Source organism: Charadrius vociferus, unplaced genomic scaffold (genome assembly GCF_000708025.1).
Source record: "Charadrius vociferus isolate BGI_N301 unplaced genomic scaffold, ASM70802v2 scaffold477, whole genome shotgun sequence".
NCBI classification, from domain to species: domain Eukaryota; kingdom Metazoa; phylum Chordata; class Aves; order Charadriiformes; family Charadriidae; genus Charadrius; species Charadrius vociferus.
This window is the reverse complement of record NW_009649449.1, coordinates 3,103,875-3,123,040: the sequence shown is the minus strand read 5'-3', so window position 1 is coordinate 3,123,040 and position 19,166 is coordinate 3,103,875. Positions and strand designations below refer to the sequence as shown.

The window sequence follows — 19,166 nt, the reverse complement described above, 5'->3', positions numbered from 1 at the left end:
ATATCTCACTTTTTAGTAAGACACCTCCCATTCAGAACTTCTAATATGCTCACCCTATCCTTTATGTGGCATTTCCTTTTGAGAAAATTAACTGCAGTGTCTGGACTAAATTAAATGCTATTTCATAAAGCCCGAGATTAAGACACTTTCTGCTCATAACATCTAATTTTGCAATTTCATATTTATTTTTCCCTTCCACAGCCCACAGAAAAGAAAGTCAGCAATTTAAGTTAGGACAATGTCATCTTCATTCCTCTGCTAGGACAGTTGAGGTTCCATTTTTTTCCATTACCCACAATTGTTATTCCAATAGTGGTGATGAAATTACCATAACTGGCTACAAACCTGTTTTTCTTTATAGTGTTGTGGAAAACCAGTTTTCTTGAATGTATGTTTATCTCAGTACAACATAAACTAAAAGGAAAATAACAAATTATCTTCTGGGTTTTGTTTATTTTTTCCTCACCCACTGTTTATCATGTTGGTTTTTTAAATGGCACTGAATTTGTTTTTCTTCCCTTGAATATACAAGCACTGATTTGTTGTGACTCTGGCTACTCCAAGAACACAAGTGACTACTGAGCTAGATACACTGGTTTGTTATTGTAGGGTTGCTCAGAGTCATTGGCTCTCACTATTCAAACACACAGACAGGCAAGAAGAGAGCAGGTTTACATGCAGTCGCTACCAGAAATAGGACTAGGGGAAAAGAAAAAAAAAAAAAAAAAATTTCTCAGTCTTCATTCTTGCCTGCCTGTGGTTACACCTAAAACTCCGAGATCTGCTGTTCGATGCATTTCTGCCTGTCTGCATCATATCAGAGCACTGTTCCTTCCGCCAGCTGTCCAAATGGGTTTGCTGTATGAACTGGCAAGGTCATCTGAGGAAATGCTCATCACTTCCATGGGGAGGGACACACAAAGTTGCTGATGGACTCTACCCAGTGTCATTGAGTATTTCAGCAGTGCTAAGCATGTTTATATCACAGGTACAACTGACAGTACAGTTAAAAAGAGCCGTAAATCTCAGATGTCAGTGAACATAACTCAGTTGCACTGATTTCAACAAGGAAACCTTGTCAATACAAATAGGGAATCCGGTCTCACGTGTGGAAATTACCCCCATCCCCACTTCCCCAAAGGCCAAGCCTTTCCAGAGTGTTGATGAGGTAGCTCTCCAGGGAGGTTTAATGGAACACACTTACCCTCCTGCAGGAGCCCAGCAGAGATCCCTTTCGAACACCGGTATTTCAGAATGATGAGTGCAGCCCATCAAGAGCCGATAAATGTAGGTTCTTGACAGCGCAGAGAAGCGTGCATGGAAGCTATTGGCCACTCGATAGACATTCAAAATGCTGTTAGGACAGAAGAGAATGAGGGAGATGGAGAGAAATGTCATGCACTAATTCAAAAGCTTTTGCCCGATCACCACATAGATGGGAACTGAAACATGCAATGGATTCTTTGCAAAACTGCACTTACAATGAATTAAATATCATTCTCTCCTGACAGCCAATGACTAAGCAAGGACCAAGGATTTGCACCTGTAGGCTGCCACAGGCATCTGTCAACTAGAAGGCAGAAGAGCCTTGGCATCACCCCTGCCATCAGTGAAACTGACTTTGGGTCGTCTGTCAACACGTTTTGGGGATGCTCAGACCATCACAAGAGCCTAAGACTGATCAGTCCTTCAGTTGAGAAATGGCAACTGACAGAATAGAACCATAGAATAGTTTGGGTTGGAAGGGACCTTTAAAGGCCATCTAGTCCAATCTCCCCTGCCATAAGCAGGGACATCTTCAACTGCACCAGGTTGGTCAGAGCCCCGTCCAACCTGACTTTGAATGTTTACAGGGATGGGGCATCTAACACCCCTCTGGGCAACCTGTACTAGTGTCTCACCACCCTTATTGTAAAAAAATTGTTCCTTATATCCAATCTTAATTTCCCCTCCTTCCATTTAAAAACGTTACCCCTCATCCTATCGCTCCACTCCCTGATAAAGAGTCCCTCCCCAGCTTTCCTGTAGCCCCTTTAAGTACTGGAAGGCCACAATAAGGTCTCCCAGGAGCCTTTTCTTCTCCAGGCTGAACAACCCCAACTCTCTCAGCCTGTCCTCATAGGAGAGGTGTTCCAGTATGCGTTCTTTGTTGCACCAAACACCTCATCCAGCCCATCAAATTGTACTACGCCTGGCTGAGAGCCCATGTTCCTCGCCATGCTTAAGGTGAGAGGCAGTAACTTCCCAAAGCAAGCTGACTACCTCCATCTCCAGCTGAGGACCACACCTTAGCAACACTGTGCCCTTCTGCTTTTGCAGAACAATGGTCCCAAGCATGAGTGGGAAGGACTCCCCCAACAACAGGTACCCCTGTGCTCCCTCTGAAAGGTGGCTACATTCCTCTCTGTGGCAGATGGAGATAGGTGAAACTAGGTCACTTCCCTCCCAACTCACCTCCACAACCTCTAGGATGAAGAGGACTTTGCTGCAGCAATGAAAATAAAGGTGCATCCCACCATTGCCTAGATTAAGGTTATTTGAAAACAGCAGAACGCTGCATGCAGACCTCCTGGGAACCCTTGTATTTCATATGTGCAGAAAATGGCTTTTGAGAACGTTCCTTTCTACTTATCTTCCACTGAATCTGGGCCGTTAACCTCAAGAAGCAGCCTTCTAGGCAGCTGAACCCCCCCTGTTTTCTTCTATAAGCAACAGGGAGCAATTGTGTTGTTTCTCTAAGCCAATGCCACCATTACCATGGAACACAGACAGCCTAGTAGCCAGAAGGGAGGGTACAAAGACTGCCAGAGAAGAAAACAGCCTTCTCTCTGGCAATGGAGAAAACAGAGCTTCCCTGTGTTTCTGCACCTCCCCCAAAGGGCTACCATTGATTTGAGCATGTCAGCAGCAGTTTTTACTAGATTTGATTTTCCCCTCATCCCAGCGTACTGGCTATTCACCATACTGCAGAGAGCATACAGCAAGGAGTCACGATTACATGGGTATAATCTCGCTGCAGGTATTAGTTCAGAGGATACACCTCCTTAGAAGGTAGTTTTTCTCCTGCTGTGTGCCTTTCTGTCTTTGGAGTTTGGCATAGTGAGGAGAAGGAACCCAGGGCAGCCAAAAAATATGATACCATTTGGGACCAAGTAACAGACAAACCTATTTATTTACTTTAAAAAGGTTGGTGCTTCAGAGATTTCTGCCAGCTCAAGTGCCTCTGGCTCATATCCCTTGACTGCGAAGGCTCAGACCACAGAAGAAGAAATTAAAGCTGAGCCACAGGCCTCCACAAAGATTTGCAATAACAAGCCCAGGAGATTGCTGCACTGCTATAAAATCTCAGTAGAAATGCAAACTACATCCTCCAAGCCTGCAATGGAGTTTGAACCTGGGACCTCCAGCCTCTTCTAAACACAATAACGTAATTATTACAATTATTTTCCCCTGTCTGCATGCCTCCACAAGCATTTCATATATCTTGAGCTTTTCTTGTTACTGCTTCTGTGATTTTTATTAAATAACTATCCTTTTACTCCCTCTGATAGAGGCTTTTCAGAAAAGCCTATTTATGCTCACATGATTCCTCAATGCAGGCATCCTTTCCTGCCTCTCCTAGCAGATGCAATTGCTACTATAGGCTCTTTTTAACTAGGAATGTCTTTCCAGACTTTATTACAGCAGCTTCATTTCAGGCCTTGTTAAGATCCCATTTTTTGGAAGACTGCTAGTAAACAAAGACGCACTGCATGCTTTACCTTTTCAGAGTCTGAATTTCAGAGGAGGTTGAAGGAAAAAAAGTCCAAAGACATCTAACCAGAAATGCAATGTATTAAATGCAAAGATGTCCTCCAAAAGTACATCCTCCTCTCTCAACTGACTACAGAAACTAAATGGCAATTTGCAGGAGGTGGGACAAATTCCAGCTCTGTCTTGTCACTCAGACAGCTTTTATTGTGTGCTTACAAAACCAAAACCCAAAGTAGGTGTGAGCCTACTGTATTACCACCCCTACTTAAGGGACAGCAAAGTCCTCCTGAAGTTACCCTATCTATGAAATACACTCTGATCTTTGTGGATAAAATCCTTTTAAATGCACTTTGAAAATCTAAAAGACAGATCAGTTGATAGAAGAGACCCATCATGCTACAAAGAAGGTTATTATTGCTGATGATACAGTCAGCCAGCTTGGAATCTTGTTTCCCTTCCAAGCTCTATCGACAATAATGTGTTCTCACAAAATTCCTCTCTCCATCACCCCCTGCTTGTAACCACATGAAAGTGCTGAGTTTTCTCCTCAGCATTAGGAGAGAATTCTTCTTGGCAAAGTAATATTTACAGAGGGAGGGGATGGTTGCTGAATACTCTTAGACTCGGGCCCGTCACCAAGCTCCTTAATGCAAAGCAGCTGAACTGTTTTTAAAAGGTTCAGCCCAAGGGAGGATGAGAAGTAGAGCTGACTGCACCCTAATAAACTCAAACTCTAACTGATCAGGACTGTACTGCATTCTATCAGAAGATATCACCTCCTGATACGTACCTGTCAGATCTTAGTGCAAGACAAAAAACCACTTTTCCCATCTGTGAGATCCCACTGCTGCCTCCTTTTAGAGATGCTCTCTAGCTCCAACCTTTCTTGGGCTGCAATCCCGTGTGCTCTCGGACTGATCAGTCATGGTATCACAAAGTTAGCCACAACTATGTATCTGTATGACTACTAGTATTCAAAGTGGCTACAACAGTAGTTTTAGCTCTCTAGGACAACTTACTCCAATAAAGCTAGACAACACAACTGGCAAGTTAGAAGCCTGAACTCAGAGGAGAGAGACTGAGATTCAGTGGCTGGTGACACGCAGAACAAACTACTGCAGCGGTACCCTCTGGCTGCAAAAGCAGCTAGTTTTGACTCCTGAACAACTGCTTTAGTCTTTTAAGGAAGGAAATCAAAACAATGACCTACTTCACGTTCCCTGGTACTGCCAGAACATCCAGAAAGGGTTGGACTTCCAGGCTGTATAGATTCTGACCTAGTTTTCAGTCTGAGCAAAAATAACAACCAAAACTCCACCTATGTCAAATTCTACTTCAGAATTCTTTTAATTAACACAATAGTCTGAAAAGAAATAATCTCCAGCCCCACCCCACAGCAGCTGCATTAGACTCTTTACACATATGTCAAAGAAGGTGAAAGCTGTCAAGGGACAGTAACTCACAGATGTGAAGCATGCAACTTAGCTAGCTCGAGAGAGATTTGCTTTGTGTTCTGGCCTCTCACTGCAGAGGAATCTAGCTGCTGATTTAAGAGGCCAATGGAGGAACTGGATTTGTAAGTGCCAAACTGTCAATCTTACATTATCATGCTAATATTCAATCTCAGGTTTGGGATGCATGATCTGACTTGTTACTGGATGGCTGTCCGTGGGCTGTGTAGTAAAAGCAGTGAAATCAGTATTTGCTTTTCTTTCACCGTGAAATCTTTGCTTTCAGAGAAAGACTCAACCAACTCTGCAAACTGCTAAAACATTTTTGCAAATAAGGGGCGGGGGGGATTTCCCTTACAGATTTCTGGGGACTGACAGTCGTGCATTTCTAATTGCAGCCACGCTCTACATCAAGCCCAAGCAGCATAACAGTCATCACATGCTGCCCTTAGGCTGAGCTCGCCCTCTCCGAGACATCATAAGAGGGTCCCATGGAGGGATAGCTAAGTTAACATAGTCAGAAGACTCTTAGAATCAAAGGGAAAAAGTGGTGTGGCCTTATGCTGTTCCCAAAACTGTCTGAGGGCTGCCAAAGGAACTGTAAACATCTAGGGAAAAAGGTCATTTAAAACAACAAAATAAACAGTCACTAACAGGAACTATGTGCCTCCAGTAACAAGGCTCTCACAGTGCCTTCCTGCCCTCTTTCCTGAGCTCAGATTCCAAGGATTTTACTTCCTCTTCCCCTTCACCCTCTGGTGCTTTTTTTTTTTTGGAGGTGAAAGAATGCAGCTGGCTCCGAGACAGTTGCTGCAGCTTCTGCTCCAGTCACTGACCGAATTGAGAGCCCACAGATAAAAGGTCCCACTGCATTTAAATAAATGCAAAGCATCACTGACATACAACTCCAGAAACAGTGCAGGAAAACACTGCAAAACCCAATCCTGAGTCCATGAGAGCTACAGGCACTAACCACTTCTTTGGCATAGACCTACAGAAGAAGGTACATAGGTGGGATCCTGGTCTCTACGTACCTTGCTACAGCAGTAAATGTCAAGTCACTACTGTCTCACACACATGACTATCAGCATAGGTTGGAATTTCTTCCCTGGAGTCAATATGCCCTCTAGACATGACATAGCAGAACTCTGGAGGCAGAGTCCCTCCACCTAATGCTGCTCCTTGTATCAACACAGCACACGGTCTAGGGAACAGCCACTGGACCAGAAGCTGACCCCTTCAGTCCATCTCTGCTTCACACTGAGTCAGTGTAAGGTCTGGAGTAAGTTGTGTCAGGGACTGCTGAACAACACAGCACTTACGTTACCCCAAGTAAGCTAGTGCTGGAACAACAAGCTAGTTAACCTGTGTTTCACACTCTGTTAATGCAGATGTAGAGTTTCAGCAACCAAACTAGACTCTGCCCAGCACTGCAGGTGTCACTGGCGTGTGCAGGGCATGCTGGAGCGTCTCACTCCCTAGTCACATCTGTGGATTAGCTGCCCACCTCTACTGCCAACCAGAGGCAGGCAATCTGCTTTGTTGCTTCTAAAAACAGTGGCAAACACCTTGGAGAGTCTGATCCTGGGGGCGTAGTTTCCAGAGGTACTGAATTTCTACCAGCATAGTCAAAGCTAGAGAAGACTCTGCCACCTGGGGTTGCTTTCCTCAGGTTCCTTCCTTTGCTTAAGGTTTGAATGTTTGCAATGTGCTCTGAAAAAGTCAAAACAGCTGACTGAACTGCAGAGCAACACCTTCTGCAGAGCATGCCACAGCTTCCACCAACTCGCTCTTTGCTGTATGCACCATGTAGAACATGCACAAAAGACCTCCTGGAAAAAAAGTAACACCATCATTCATCTCTTCCTCCCTCAGATGCTAAACTATTTGAGCACCTGCACATTTAGAGCTGGATTCACTGCTCCCCAAGCCCTGCAGAACTAGAATCCTCCCTTGCAAAACCAAGAACAGATGCAAGGATGATGTCAGTCCTCAAATCCCAGGCCTTGCTTTGTCAGCATTTGGGTCAGGCCCTGTTTCACAAAGAAGAGATTAGAAAATAAAGCAGACTGGGTGAAGCAGGAAGGGGGAGCGTACTATGTTGCTATTCTTACAACAATACCTTCACTGGGTGGGGATGGATGTCCTTTTTTGTCCTGGGCCCTTGCTCTGGGATGAGGAATTTGCCTCCATAATCTTCCTTTATGTTCATGCCACCAGACATCAGAAAGACTGCAGTAATGTGAAACAGAGCAACCCAGGCCTCAGTAATTACCAACTGGCATCTTGCATCAAAGTTTTTTGGCTCACCTAAATACCTCCCATAAATTACCCATCTTCTTGCACAACACTCTGAAGTACTTTGACACACTCTTCAGTAGGGTACCGTACAGAGATTCAAGTCCTATTGTGCCAAATGCTGTATAGACAAAGTCACTGAAGAGTTTTTAGTTTACACAAATAAGATAAAGTAACACAAGAAAGAACAGACCACAGCAAAGCAGCTACTAGCAAATGGTACGTCAGTTCTATGACATAGCACAGATTTGGCTTTTAGTCTAAAAATCCCAGCATTTCGTTCAATTTACACTTTAACCATAATAACGCACCTATGTCTGGGGAAGAACACAGAAACTGTTTGTCAGCTGACACAGAAACTGCACAACAGCTTGGAAAGAAAAGCAAAGCAACATGAAATTCAATCCACCCTTTGAAAAATTCACAAGGTGTAGTAATTACTTATGTAATTGATACAAATTCCTAACAGAAACTGTTGGTTTAATGATCTTTTTTTTTTTTTTTTTCTGCCTTTGAGTGTGGGCATTTAGACCTAGGTCTCATGCAGAATAAGCTCACTCTGAAATTCTGCAAGAAGTAACAACTCTAACAAGAAGAAGAAAATAGGAAGCAGAAATGTCTGTTCTGCTCTCAGCAGATTGTTGTATCAAGTTCCTCACTACTTTGAAATGCAACTCTCCCTAGTCATTAACAGTTGGGTACAGTATGAAAAGGACTTTACCTATCCCATTGAGTAAAACATCAAGTCTTGCTACAAAGACATTAAACTGAAGTTTTTGATGTAACCTCTCTAAACCATGTCAGGTGGTAGCCTTGGTCTAGGCAGGGAAGAAAAGAGGCTGATCACGCAGGAAGGGAGGACTAGATATGCTAAAACTAACAGTAATTTTGTTTGCTTGTTCCTCGTCTTTTTGCATAGGCACAGGTGAGAGGCAATGCTGCAGCCAAGTTTTTGCTAAGTGCTAATTTGATAAACAAAGAAAATCAGGGCATTTGGGGAATAAAGCAGAACTGAAAGTTTAAATACTAATGTCCTGGCTCATGTGTGAAACTAGAATCATCCCGGCGGATTCTATACTTACATAGTGACCCCAATCTCTCACAAATCTTGTTTTAGTGGTACCAGCATAGATGGTCTCCCAACAACAACAGTGGAATAGGACTGATTTAATGTGCCAGGGGTCTGGTAGTAGCAGAAATACATATGTGCAAGGGAGTGGTTTGCCAACACATAACAGGGGAAAACGTATCTTGTGGGTGAAGACAGGACATCACGGCTGCATTTCTTCCTTTCTCCAACAAGCATAAAATAAAAGATTTTGACTTGCCACCAACTCACCGGATTGGCTCAGGCCTCAGGTGGTAATTAAGACAGTGGATGAGCTGTTTCTCATTAAAAGCTGGCTTCCCCGGTGCCCTCTGGATGTCAAAGTGAGCAGAGTTGCAGAGTGCATGGACGCCAGTATCTGTGCGGCTGGAGATGCGGAACTTGATGGGAACAACGGGTTTTAGGTTCTGCGCTGCCTTCTGAAAGCCAACACGAAATGGATTCATGAACACCAGACTCGCTTCGAGCTAGCTAGGAAAAAACATCACCCTCCTTGCTAACCGCTTGTCTCCTTATTGTTCACACAGAGAAGTAATTGGGAGTTTTACAATGGGCTACATAGAAAGGGATGGAGAGGAGCCTGTTTCAGGGACTTCTGTAGCACCACTGGCTTCTCACCTCTTGTCCTGAAATCACCTCAAACAGAACACCCAAAACATCATGCGAGCTTCCTTACATGTACAAAACAAAGTAAAAAAAAGAAATATTCATCTTGCTAGCCTATGTTTTATATCACTGAGTAACGGCAAAGGGGATAGAGAACTTAAACCCAGACACCACCCCTGCAATTTACTGCTAAGAACTGGACTTGGATCGCTTCAGCGGCTCTTAAAGAGCTGCAGAACCCAAACTTTAAAGGGTTCCAAACCAGCACACGGGGATGTCTGAATGACATCAGCCAAGATGCCTGAAGGAGCTCGGGCTGCATCCTCTCCTTCCAGTGGAGGTCAGAATGGTGTAAAATACTGCAGCTTATTGCTGCAGGCAGAAGTTCTTTTCCACCCACAACGGCAACAGGGTTACAGAGGGCAACACGCTTCCATTAATTGCTGAGAGCAGGGGAGAAGCCAGGGGACCAGATGAGTATTACCATAGTGCTGATGTAATGCATTCAATAGTCCCACTGAGAAATATAAATATAAACAGATCTAAGAATCAAGACACAGCTCTCATAAAACACACCAGTAGCTGAGGAGCTGACACTGAGCTATCCCAGCAGGTACAAATAACCACAGGACAACCACACACCACCAGCAGTCACAAGATGGAATTTCCTTATATCCCTACTTCCACAGTTGCATTAATGCAGGACTTGGCTAACCCTTGAGAGTACTGTTCTCTTCAGGAGCTAGAGTTGCCTTAATATTCAGGCAATGTCTCACTCACGCTAAGGTCTCTGCCATAGCAAGACTAAAGCAGAAAATGACAAACATTGTTTACACCATCACAGAATTCAAGCTTTTTGGACCAAAAGGCCCCAAAATTACATTGCAGCTGACAGGTACTTTAAAAATTAGTTAGAAAACTCTATTGCAACAAGCTGAAACTTACTATTATTAACACAAAGGGAAGGACAGAGATTGAGGTTCTGCAAAGGGTTTTTGGCATGGATTTGCTTGAGAATCCACCTGCGGCTAGGACTGTTGTTTCCCCTTCCCAACTTTTCCTCTCCACACAGCTGGCTTTTATCCCCACCCTGTTTCTGCCCACTGACAAACACACTGCAAAAACAACTGGGTAAATTACTACAGGTTCCTGCTGGGAAAGTAAATAAAACCCTGCTACATGAGTCATTAATATGAGTCATTAATATGGTGTCTTTTAATCAAGATGCGCATACAAAAGAGAGAGAGCAAAAGAGATGCTAACATGATCAATTAGATGCTATATATTTAAGGGTCTGCCTAGACCGGCCTAAGTTTAGCAAAGCCAGGGTGGGTTTTGGTAAGGGACAAACACTGGTAGGTCAGGAAGTTACTAAAACACCAAGGTTTCTAATGCAATGTTAAAACCATAGCAGGTCTTACCTACAATAAGGTGTTTAATCAGGTTGCTGGAGCACCGCAAAATACAACTTTTTTCTTTGCGAGGGCAGGCCCTTAGACAGAAAATCCAATGTAATTTGTTATAGGGAATGAGTGAAGCATATCTGAAAGACTGAAAAACAACCAAAAAAAAAGGCAGAAAACCAGAGCACTGGCTAGAAATTTCCCATCTCCCCGCCTGAGTAGTGAACCCAACAGTGGTCTTTATTAGATTTCAATTTGGCACCAAGAGTCAATAAAGTTTGAACTGCTGAGTCACAAATACCTTCCAGACTCCTACTATTTGAGCAGGCAGGATTCTGAGCTCTCAGAAACATACCATTAAAATGCACAGGGAGGCAACGAAAAAACGTAACTGAGCTGCAGGGGAAGGCCTGGGAAACAGAACAAAAACGACCCTAGCCTTTTCCCCTTCCTAATCCTTCTATTTGGAGTTCACATGAGGTTATAATTAACAATGAAAATCTTTATTTATCACCCTTAAGTAGAGAGAAGCAGACAGAAATTAAATAGTTCTCTGCAGCAAACCTTGGCTTATGCCTCAGCAATTTGTCTTAAAGCAGAAGCTGCATTTTAAGAGCAAAGTTTCTGCAAATATATGTTTGGGTTTTGCAGGCTCCTCCCTTCCTCCACCCTCTTTTCCCCCTCCTTTTTCATCAGGCAAAAACCAGCCAGTGGGAACACAGTTGAGTGGCAGTAGAAGGAGAGAACATGGAAAACATCCTCCTTTCTTGTTCTGGGCTTGGAGGAGTTTGGAGGCAGCACTCCTCTGGATCCCACACTGCATCCCATTTCAATCACTGCATCTGAACAAAGCTGGACAATAAGAACACTGTTTGGATCTCTTCTCCTCTGCCAGTGGGAGTTGAGCCCTCTTGGACAGCAGACTGGAGAAGGAGAGAGGATTGCAGACTGCAAGGCAAATCTGGTTGTTTCCCTTGCTTGGGTCAGCCAATAAATCCACAAAGGTGCAGGACTGAATGACAGGTTCAACAAATGGTATTTTCACAGCTGCCCTTCTCCAGCACAATTTTCTCCCAGGCACACCTCTCCGGAGAGATGACTGAGGGATATATGTGCTGAGCATCCAAGGAGGAACGTGACCGCCATCAACAACAAATCTCAGTTTGTGAAAGCTCAAAGCTTTGTTTGTGGATTCTTCTTCTGGCCTACTATGCTACCAACTACAGCCTCCAGTTTCAATTTTAATATTTCATTCAAATCCCATCCCAATTAATCTCCTTAAAGAAAGAATATCTGAACTGCTGAACTTTTTTGCAGGCAATTCAGAAGTGACCACTTCACCTATGCAAATGTCTCATATCTGTACCATCCAGCTATCCTTTGAGCCTACAGGCAGCTGATGGTTTCCTCCTCTGGTTTCCATGTACTTTAATCTGTCAAAAAGATGCATTATTTACATGTAGTAATTGCTGGGATAGCAACCAGTTTTTCCTGCCCTTTCAGAACAAAAAAAAAAAAAAAAAAAGAAGCCCCTAAAACAAGCAGGCCTTTCATCTAAGGAACTCAAAAGGCTTTACTGCTATTAATCCAGATCCCTACCCTGTTGGTTATCACCTATGGATTCCTATGGGGGCAAACTGAGGCAGACGTTAAGCACTTTACCCGCGGGCACCCAGCTGAAAAGCAATAGAGAAGATACAGGAACAAAGGAGCTGGGGTGTCCTCCCACATGCTCAGAGTTCACAGGTCTCTGCTCCTTTCTTTAAGACACAGAGTTTGCAAATATCCTTCTCTTTAGCAGGTGTTACGAACACTGAAATCTTGGCTTGGCACCTGCTGGAGGCCTTTCATCGAGCCAGATCTCATCCGTTTTTATTCGGTCTTTACTTCCCAAGTTATAGTCTTTCCAGACGATCATATTCCTGGAGCAGCAACAAGCATCCCAGGGTGTCAGTTTATACCTCCAACATCCTGCACACCAGTGATGCCAGGGAAAGTATTACTTCCATTTAGTAGGCCTGTTCTGCTAACAGGTTTAATTCACTAAGCACTTCCATATTTTGAATCACGTTGAAATTTCCACCATTTTGTGCCAGAATTATATGGATCCACATTCCAGATTGCTATTATTACTCAGAGCTCTGTTCTCTCCTCACTCTGTACAAATGCTGGAGGGGAGACATGGAGAACAGGCCTGTTAATGTATACCACCTATGGAAGGAAAGCAAAAGTTCATCCACTTATCTCCCTGAAGTCTAAATAAAAAAAAAATCCTCAGGGTAGTCATCTACCTCTACAAAGCATCTGGGAACCACAAAAGGAACTTGTGAAATCAATTGTGGATAGGTGTGTTGAAAAGAAAGTGTGCATTAGGAATGTTTTGGAAAAGTAAGTGTCTCTCTCTCTGAGCAGCTGGATTGCTTTCTGGTTTCATCGTGCACAATGGCACTAGTTGTACAGACACAAAGGATTCCACTGCCTTACCGAGGATGCTGCACAACTTATAAGTTGCTGTGTTCTAATAAATAATAATAACGCGCAAGCTTCTGGTTGGAAGTCATCACAGCCTCACTGACTCAATGGGTGCTGTGTCAACTGAAATCAATTAAAAATCTAACTCATTTTTAGTAGAATAGATAAAAGTTGAAGTGAAAACGAGGAAGAAAAAGCTGAGAAAGTGGTTTCTGCTATGAGAAAGGGTTTCCAAAACGATTTCCGATGCCACTGAAATTATTATCCAAACAGGGGTTGAAAATGACAGTTATCTGGATCCATTTACCTTCCACTTTTTTTTTCGGGGGGGGAAGGAGGAGGTTGTCCCAAAGCTGCCTTGCACAGGAAGGAGTTTGTGCATGTTCTCTTTCTCTCCTCTCCTACTCCCCCTTTTCCTTTCATGAGGAATAATATCTGGCCTTAGCACAAGGCTGCTGGCCAAAGCAGAGCTTCATGTGGGGAAAATTAGTTTTGGGCAGCATTTACCAGCACAATGGGAAACCGCACACTCAGGAGATGGTTCAAACCAAACATAAAAGGGAACTTAATTCTGTAGATCCTAACAGGCCTCGCATATGGTGCCTGTTAGCACAAGCAACAGCTACTCACTTTAGCAAAAGGTGCTACACAGATCTTCCTTTACAGTACAGACATTTGTAAGAATTGAGACTAGAGCATGAAGTCCTGCATTTTCTAAGGTTCCACAAGGAACCAGAGGGAGCCAAGTCACAGGATTCAGACTTCCCGATCTGGGGAAGCAAGGTCTGGAATTTTGGTTTGGACCCGTCACTAGGGTCCAAGCTAGGCTTCCAAGCGCTTCAAGACAAATACATTGTCTCCAAGAAAGAAAGAAAGAAAGAATGTGTTGTCTGCAAAGCTCACCCCCCTCAAAGATATTTTAAAACCTCCTTCAAATATCTACATCTGTCCCAGAACTGAAACAAGTCTCCATTTCCTCCAGACAGGCTCTGTCACATAGCAGTACTGAAGACAACAAAAGCTTCCATGTCCTGTAGGACACAGTGCTTCATGGTGGCAGAGGGTTATAGACAGGCCTTCTGCTCAGCCCCAGTCCAGCAATTTTACCTTATCACACAGAAGCCTGTGGTATACGCTCGCACACCAGTCCATTACAGGCTTAATGGCACAAGGTCTACACCTCACAGGTTATTTGCTTGCCTGTAACTGCAAACAAATGACTGAACATATTTAGAATAAAATAAGGATCTCATTACAGATTTAGTTTTGCCCTTTCCTTCAGTTGCCTTCCTGACTTTGGAAAGTTGTGAAGTTCAAGGCTGCACAGAAATGGAGGAAGACAAATTCCTACAGGCCCCAGAAGTTTTCTATTAAAGTTGCTTTAAGACTTTCCATGTGGTTCTAATAGACAGAGCCCTGCTCAGCAGTGCCCAGCATCAATACCACCACATGAAAGCAAAGCACATATCCCAGAACTGGCCTGCAAAGTGCTGATACTGTGAAAAGACAACACCAAATAAGTTTATCTTTTTCTTTTTTTCTTCTTCTTTTCTCCTTTAATCACCCATCCTACCCATTCGCCTATTAAAACAAAGTTACTAGGATAATGCAAAACAACTGCTGGGCTCACCCAAAGTCCGGCGCCTGGGGCTGAGACACGGGATGGTTCAGAGGATTAGATAAATGAGATAGAAAGTCCTTTGGGGCTCTTCTTTCAAGATTTGCACAATATTTATACACTTTCTCCACAATGGTCTCAGGCAAGAAGCCATACAAATACACCCTGAGAACTCTTAGACAAACTTTTATTCAAACCATAATTCATCACACTTTCCTTCTGCAGACTGCTTAGTAAGAGCATGCAGGAACTATCACCCTCTCTCAGTAAACCAAGGGATGGTGTGGAAATATCTCGGCCACAGTCACAGAGTGGCTGGGTGGGACAGCAAGTCTGCTCCCAGACCAGCTCTTCAACAACTCTGCTCCCGCACAACACCAGGACTGTAGCTAATACAGGCAGAGCACAGACTGTCACAAACAAACATAGCGGGTGCACCACCTTCAAACTGCTACAGTTTGTGATCTCGGGTTAGACAGCCAGACCGAATCAAACAGAACAACAAAAAGGCATGATCTGACCTAAAGCAATCAGTTTCAACCTCTTCCACAATCTCTTATCTTCTAAACAGGCACAAGCTTCACTGCAAAGTACACGATGCTTCTAAGACAACAAAGAAAAATAATGCAGCTTCCTTTTCATTCCTGTCCTGCACAGGAACACGGGATTCACCAGCACCGCTCAAATAAATGCAGCTCAACAGCAGCTTGTATTTAAATTACCATTAGGTTACACAAACATCCAGGTGTGCTGAACATTTACCCTGTGCAAGCGACCCACTTTCTACTCACTAGTGTAACAGTGCATCTTTTGCACACCTATTGCACACTCACTCCAAGCCCAAACAGCACTTTGGTCCTGAAAGCCATTCTCACATTCCAGGAAATCCTGGGGAGCTACACCGGAACAACAGTGATGACAGGATCATACCTTTTTTTGATAGCATATTAGAAGAACTCCAGAAGAATGGAAACGAAGCTTTTTTTTTTTTTTCTTTTTTTTTTTTCTTTGGAACAATGGATATCCTGCTGTGCTTTGTTCTGTGTCTGAAAATGTCTATCAGAGACATCCTCTCCTGGGAGGATGCAGCATCTAGTTTCTAAATCCATAATGGACTTGGATATGAACTAGAAGCAGAGCAGCTAGGCCTGCTCAGAACCAAGGCAGTTCTAAGAGTGGAGGCAAAGCCATAAGAGCTAATGAAGCCCACATGCTTAAGTACCTTCAGCTGGGCCAGCACCTGAGCAGGGACTCTCAGAATCATAGTTCCAGACTCAGATGCCTCAATTTCAAGTCTCATTGAAGGGTTCACATCTTTTTCAGGATCAGGATCTTAATGTCTCTGACTTCACCCTGACCTATTTATCCCACCTGTATATTGTCGTCATTTCTAAAGCACTTTGACTGTTTTGAGTATTACAGTCTTTAGCACTATGCAGGTGTCTAATAGAGTGTCACTCTAAAAATAATATTTATCCTTGATAATATCTGTAGCTCAACAATGTGACCCCAGAGGTTTCATTTTAATGACAATACGATTAGCAAGCACCTACCTCCAAATAATTCTGGACTCCAACTATCGACTGTTCATTCGAAGTCTCCATAACCCCACTGCAGAGCAAAACAAATACAATCGTTATTGCTATGCATCAAGACCCAAAGACTTGACACAGAGTCCACCAACATATCCATAAGTTAACTAGGGACAGCCACCAAACTGTTTGCTACGGAGTCACCTGGATCTTTTTACGGAATTTGCAGGGACCAAACACTTTGATGAATGGAGAGGAAAACAGATGCAGCAGTTACTTGCAAGAAAGGAGGCTGGAAATAAAAATCATCCTTTAAATGTTAGTCTCTGGAGTAGCCCTTCAGATGGTGGCTGACACGTTGGGAAGATAAGACACTAGAAAAAAGTTTGCAGATAAAACTATTTCAGGGCTGGGAGTTGGTTGTCAGTTGCAGGTCTGTTTCTCGCAGGCCCTGAGGATGTCATCAAGGGGCTAAAAGACCACGAAGGCAGCTTGTGAAGAGCTTCCTTCTCTACTACAGAAGTCACAGCCATGCACAAAAGCTGCTGAAGGGATACATCCCGAGGCTAAACCCAACTTACCCGTAACTACTCAAGAGTAATTTAGGTCAGTACCCACAGTGACACACTGCAAAAGAAGTGTGGGTTTTGGCATGTGCTGGTATTATTCTGTAAAAGCCTCATGAAGATAGGCACAATTCCATGAGTTGGGGCTGCATGAGTTCTCCCACACACTTTTTTTTTTTTTTTTTTTAATGTAAACAAGCATGGCTACACAAGTGGGATGTTTACAGCCTGGGGAACCCTCACCTCAGCTATTCTCCTGCAGGACCCACAGATTCCACCTGCATCTCTCCAGCAGCGCAGGTACCCAAACCACCGTGCACCGGCCACACCACCGGCTGCCCAACAAACCACCACCGCTACAGGAAATCCAGCAACTCGCCCCCACACACAGAGACATGCGCAGCCTGAGATCACACCTTTGCCACCTTCTCTGCCCTTTGATGTTTTTCTCATTTTAGGCATTTCCTGCCCAAACCATCCCCTTCCTATCACAGACAACAGCAGAAGGCAGAGTCCAGCTCCCTGCCCGCTCTCACTTACCCAGCAAAGGGTTTATCCCTCACCAAAATCACTGTGCTCACCCACCCTTTCCTCAGCCACCTCCTTGTCTCTCCCCCATGGCCAACCCCCCCCCCCAGGCCGCAACAGGCGCTGGTTTACTTCCACCGCACCTGGCTGACCAGCCAGCTGAGGCACCTACCTATATTTAGTGCCAAAGTACTGAAAGAACACTAGGTATCGGGTTGGGGGAGAAACCATCTTTGCTGCCTAGGGCGGAGGAGGGGGGGGGGGGCCCGGCCGACGGGAATCGCGGGCAGGCGGGCGGCCTTCCCGCCTCTTCCCGCCGGCGGCCCGCCCAGCACCGCCCGCTTCCGCCGCCGCGTTGAGGCGGGCCCCGGTCGGCTGAGGCGGCGCGGCGGGGCCGCGGTGGCTGTGGCTGTGGTTGAGGGAGGTTCCGGGGCCGGCTGGGCCTCAGGGCCCGGGGCGGTGAGGGAGGCGAACGGCTGCCCGTTCCGCTGGGCGGTGGCGGCCCAGCCCGGGCCTAAGGCCTCCGGTTTGGCCGGGGTGAGCGGCCCCGGGGCTCCGCGCTTCCCCTCTGCCGTCGCTGTGACACTTCAGGCCGCTCTCGGAGGTTTTGCGTTCGCCTGGAGCGAGTGAGCGGAGGCGGCCCGGCCCGAGGGAACAGGCCCCGCTCCCGTCCTGTGCTTGATCCTCTCGGCCGCTCTGGAGCTTCGCTGTGGGCAGCCGTCCTGCGGCGAGTGGCTCTGCCTTTGCCATGAAAAACCACCCGAGCTGCACTTCTTGTTTGCAGTTTTGTTTTTTGGGGAGGGTTTTGTTTTTTTTGTTTTTTTGTTTTTTGTCAATTTGTAATGGGAATTGATCCCTTGGGCTATATCTAGCGCAGTTTGGGGGGATTCAGCTGCCCCCTGACTCAGATAAGCACGTCAAAAAATTAAGGTTTACAAGTGCCAGAACGTGAATCTAACTCCCGCAGAAAAAAAAAAAAAAAAATCAGTAGTTAAGGGGGCTTAATAAGAAAGATGGAGGCAGAAGTTTTAGCAGGCCCTGTTGTAATAGGACAAGGGGTAATGGCTTTAAACTAAAAGAGGGGAGATTTAGACTGGATTTAAGGAAGTTTTTACACTGAGGGTGGTGAGACACTGGCCCAGGTTGCCCAGAGGGGTGGTAGATGCCCCATCCCTGAAACATCCCATGTCAGGCTGGATGGGGCTCTGAGCAACCTGATCGAGTTAAAGATGTCCCTGTTTATGGCAGGGGGGTGGACTAGATGGCCTTTGAAGGTCATTTCCAACCCAAACCATTCTGTGGGGCCAAAAGGTTAGAGGATAAAGCCCAGGGCACGGCGCGTGGGGTGGCGAGTAGCCCTCCGCTCTCTCCATTCCTGCCTTGGGGTTACTCGTGAGCTTGGGATTATTGTCTCCAAGGCTCCAATATTCCCAACCTACAGCAAACCTACCCCACGTCAAACCGCTCCCAACTCTGCCAACAGCCGTGGCAAAGTCCCCTCGAAAACCAGCACAGGCGTTTCGGGCAAGCCTGCATCCATCTATTCCCGCCTGCCCGTGACAAGATGTGCGCAAGCTGCCACTTGCCAAGGGTAAATAACAGCTACAGGGACAAAAATAGGCTAGGAGAGTGATAATAAAGGCTGCAGATGTTCTTGGTGACTATGTTCTGCATTTTAAAATCTTTATTCATCTTTCTAAAATACTGAACTGCAGTATCTGTCTGTACAATCGATAGCATAAAACCAGTAAAAACAATCGCCCAGCTTATTAGCAAAACAGGGAGAGCAACAGAAAAATCCCTGGCTCCCACATACAAATCTGAGATCTGT

General features: G+C 44.9%; 1 protein-coding gene across 1 annotated transcript in view; it reads right to left on the bottom strand.

Annotated features, from left to right (window-relative positions):
• The window catches only part of PUSL1 (pseudouridylate synthase-like 1), a 28,803-nt gene extending 11,234 nt beyond the window's left edge, over window positions 1–17,569 (bottom strand). The window contains exons 1-4 of the mRNA XM_009889585.1: window positions 17,508–17,569; window positions 16,263–16,320; window positions 8,842–9,029; window positions 1,205–1,354 (exon numbers count right to left, since the gene is read on the bottom strand). Of these exons, the coding sequence (XP_009887887.1) occupies window positions 1,205–1,354; window positions 8,842–9,029; window positions 16,263–16,320; window positions 17,508–17,566 (455 nt within the window). The 5' untranslated portion in view covers window positions 17,567–17,569. The remainder of the gene's footprint in view (window positions 1–1,204; window positions 1,355–8,841; window positions 9,030–16,262; window positions 16,321–17,507) is intronic.
• Between the last annotated feature and the right edge of the window lie 1,597 nt (window positions 17,570–19,166).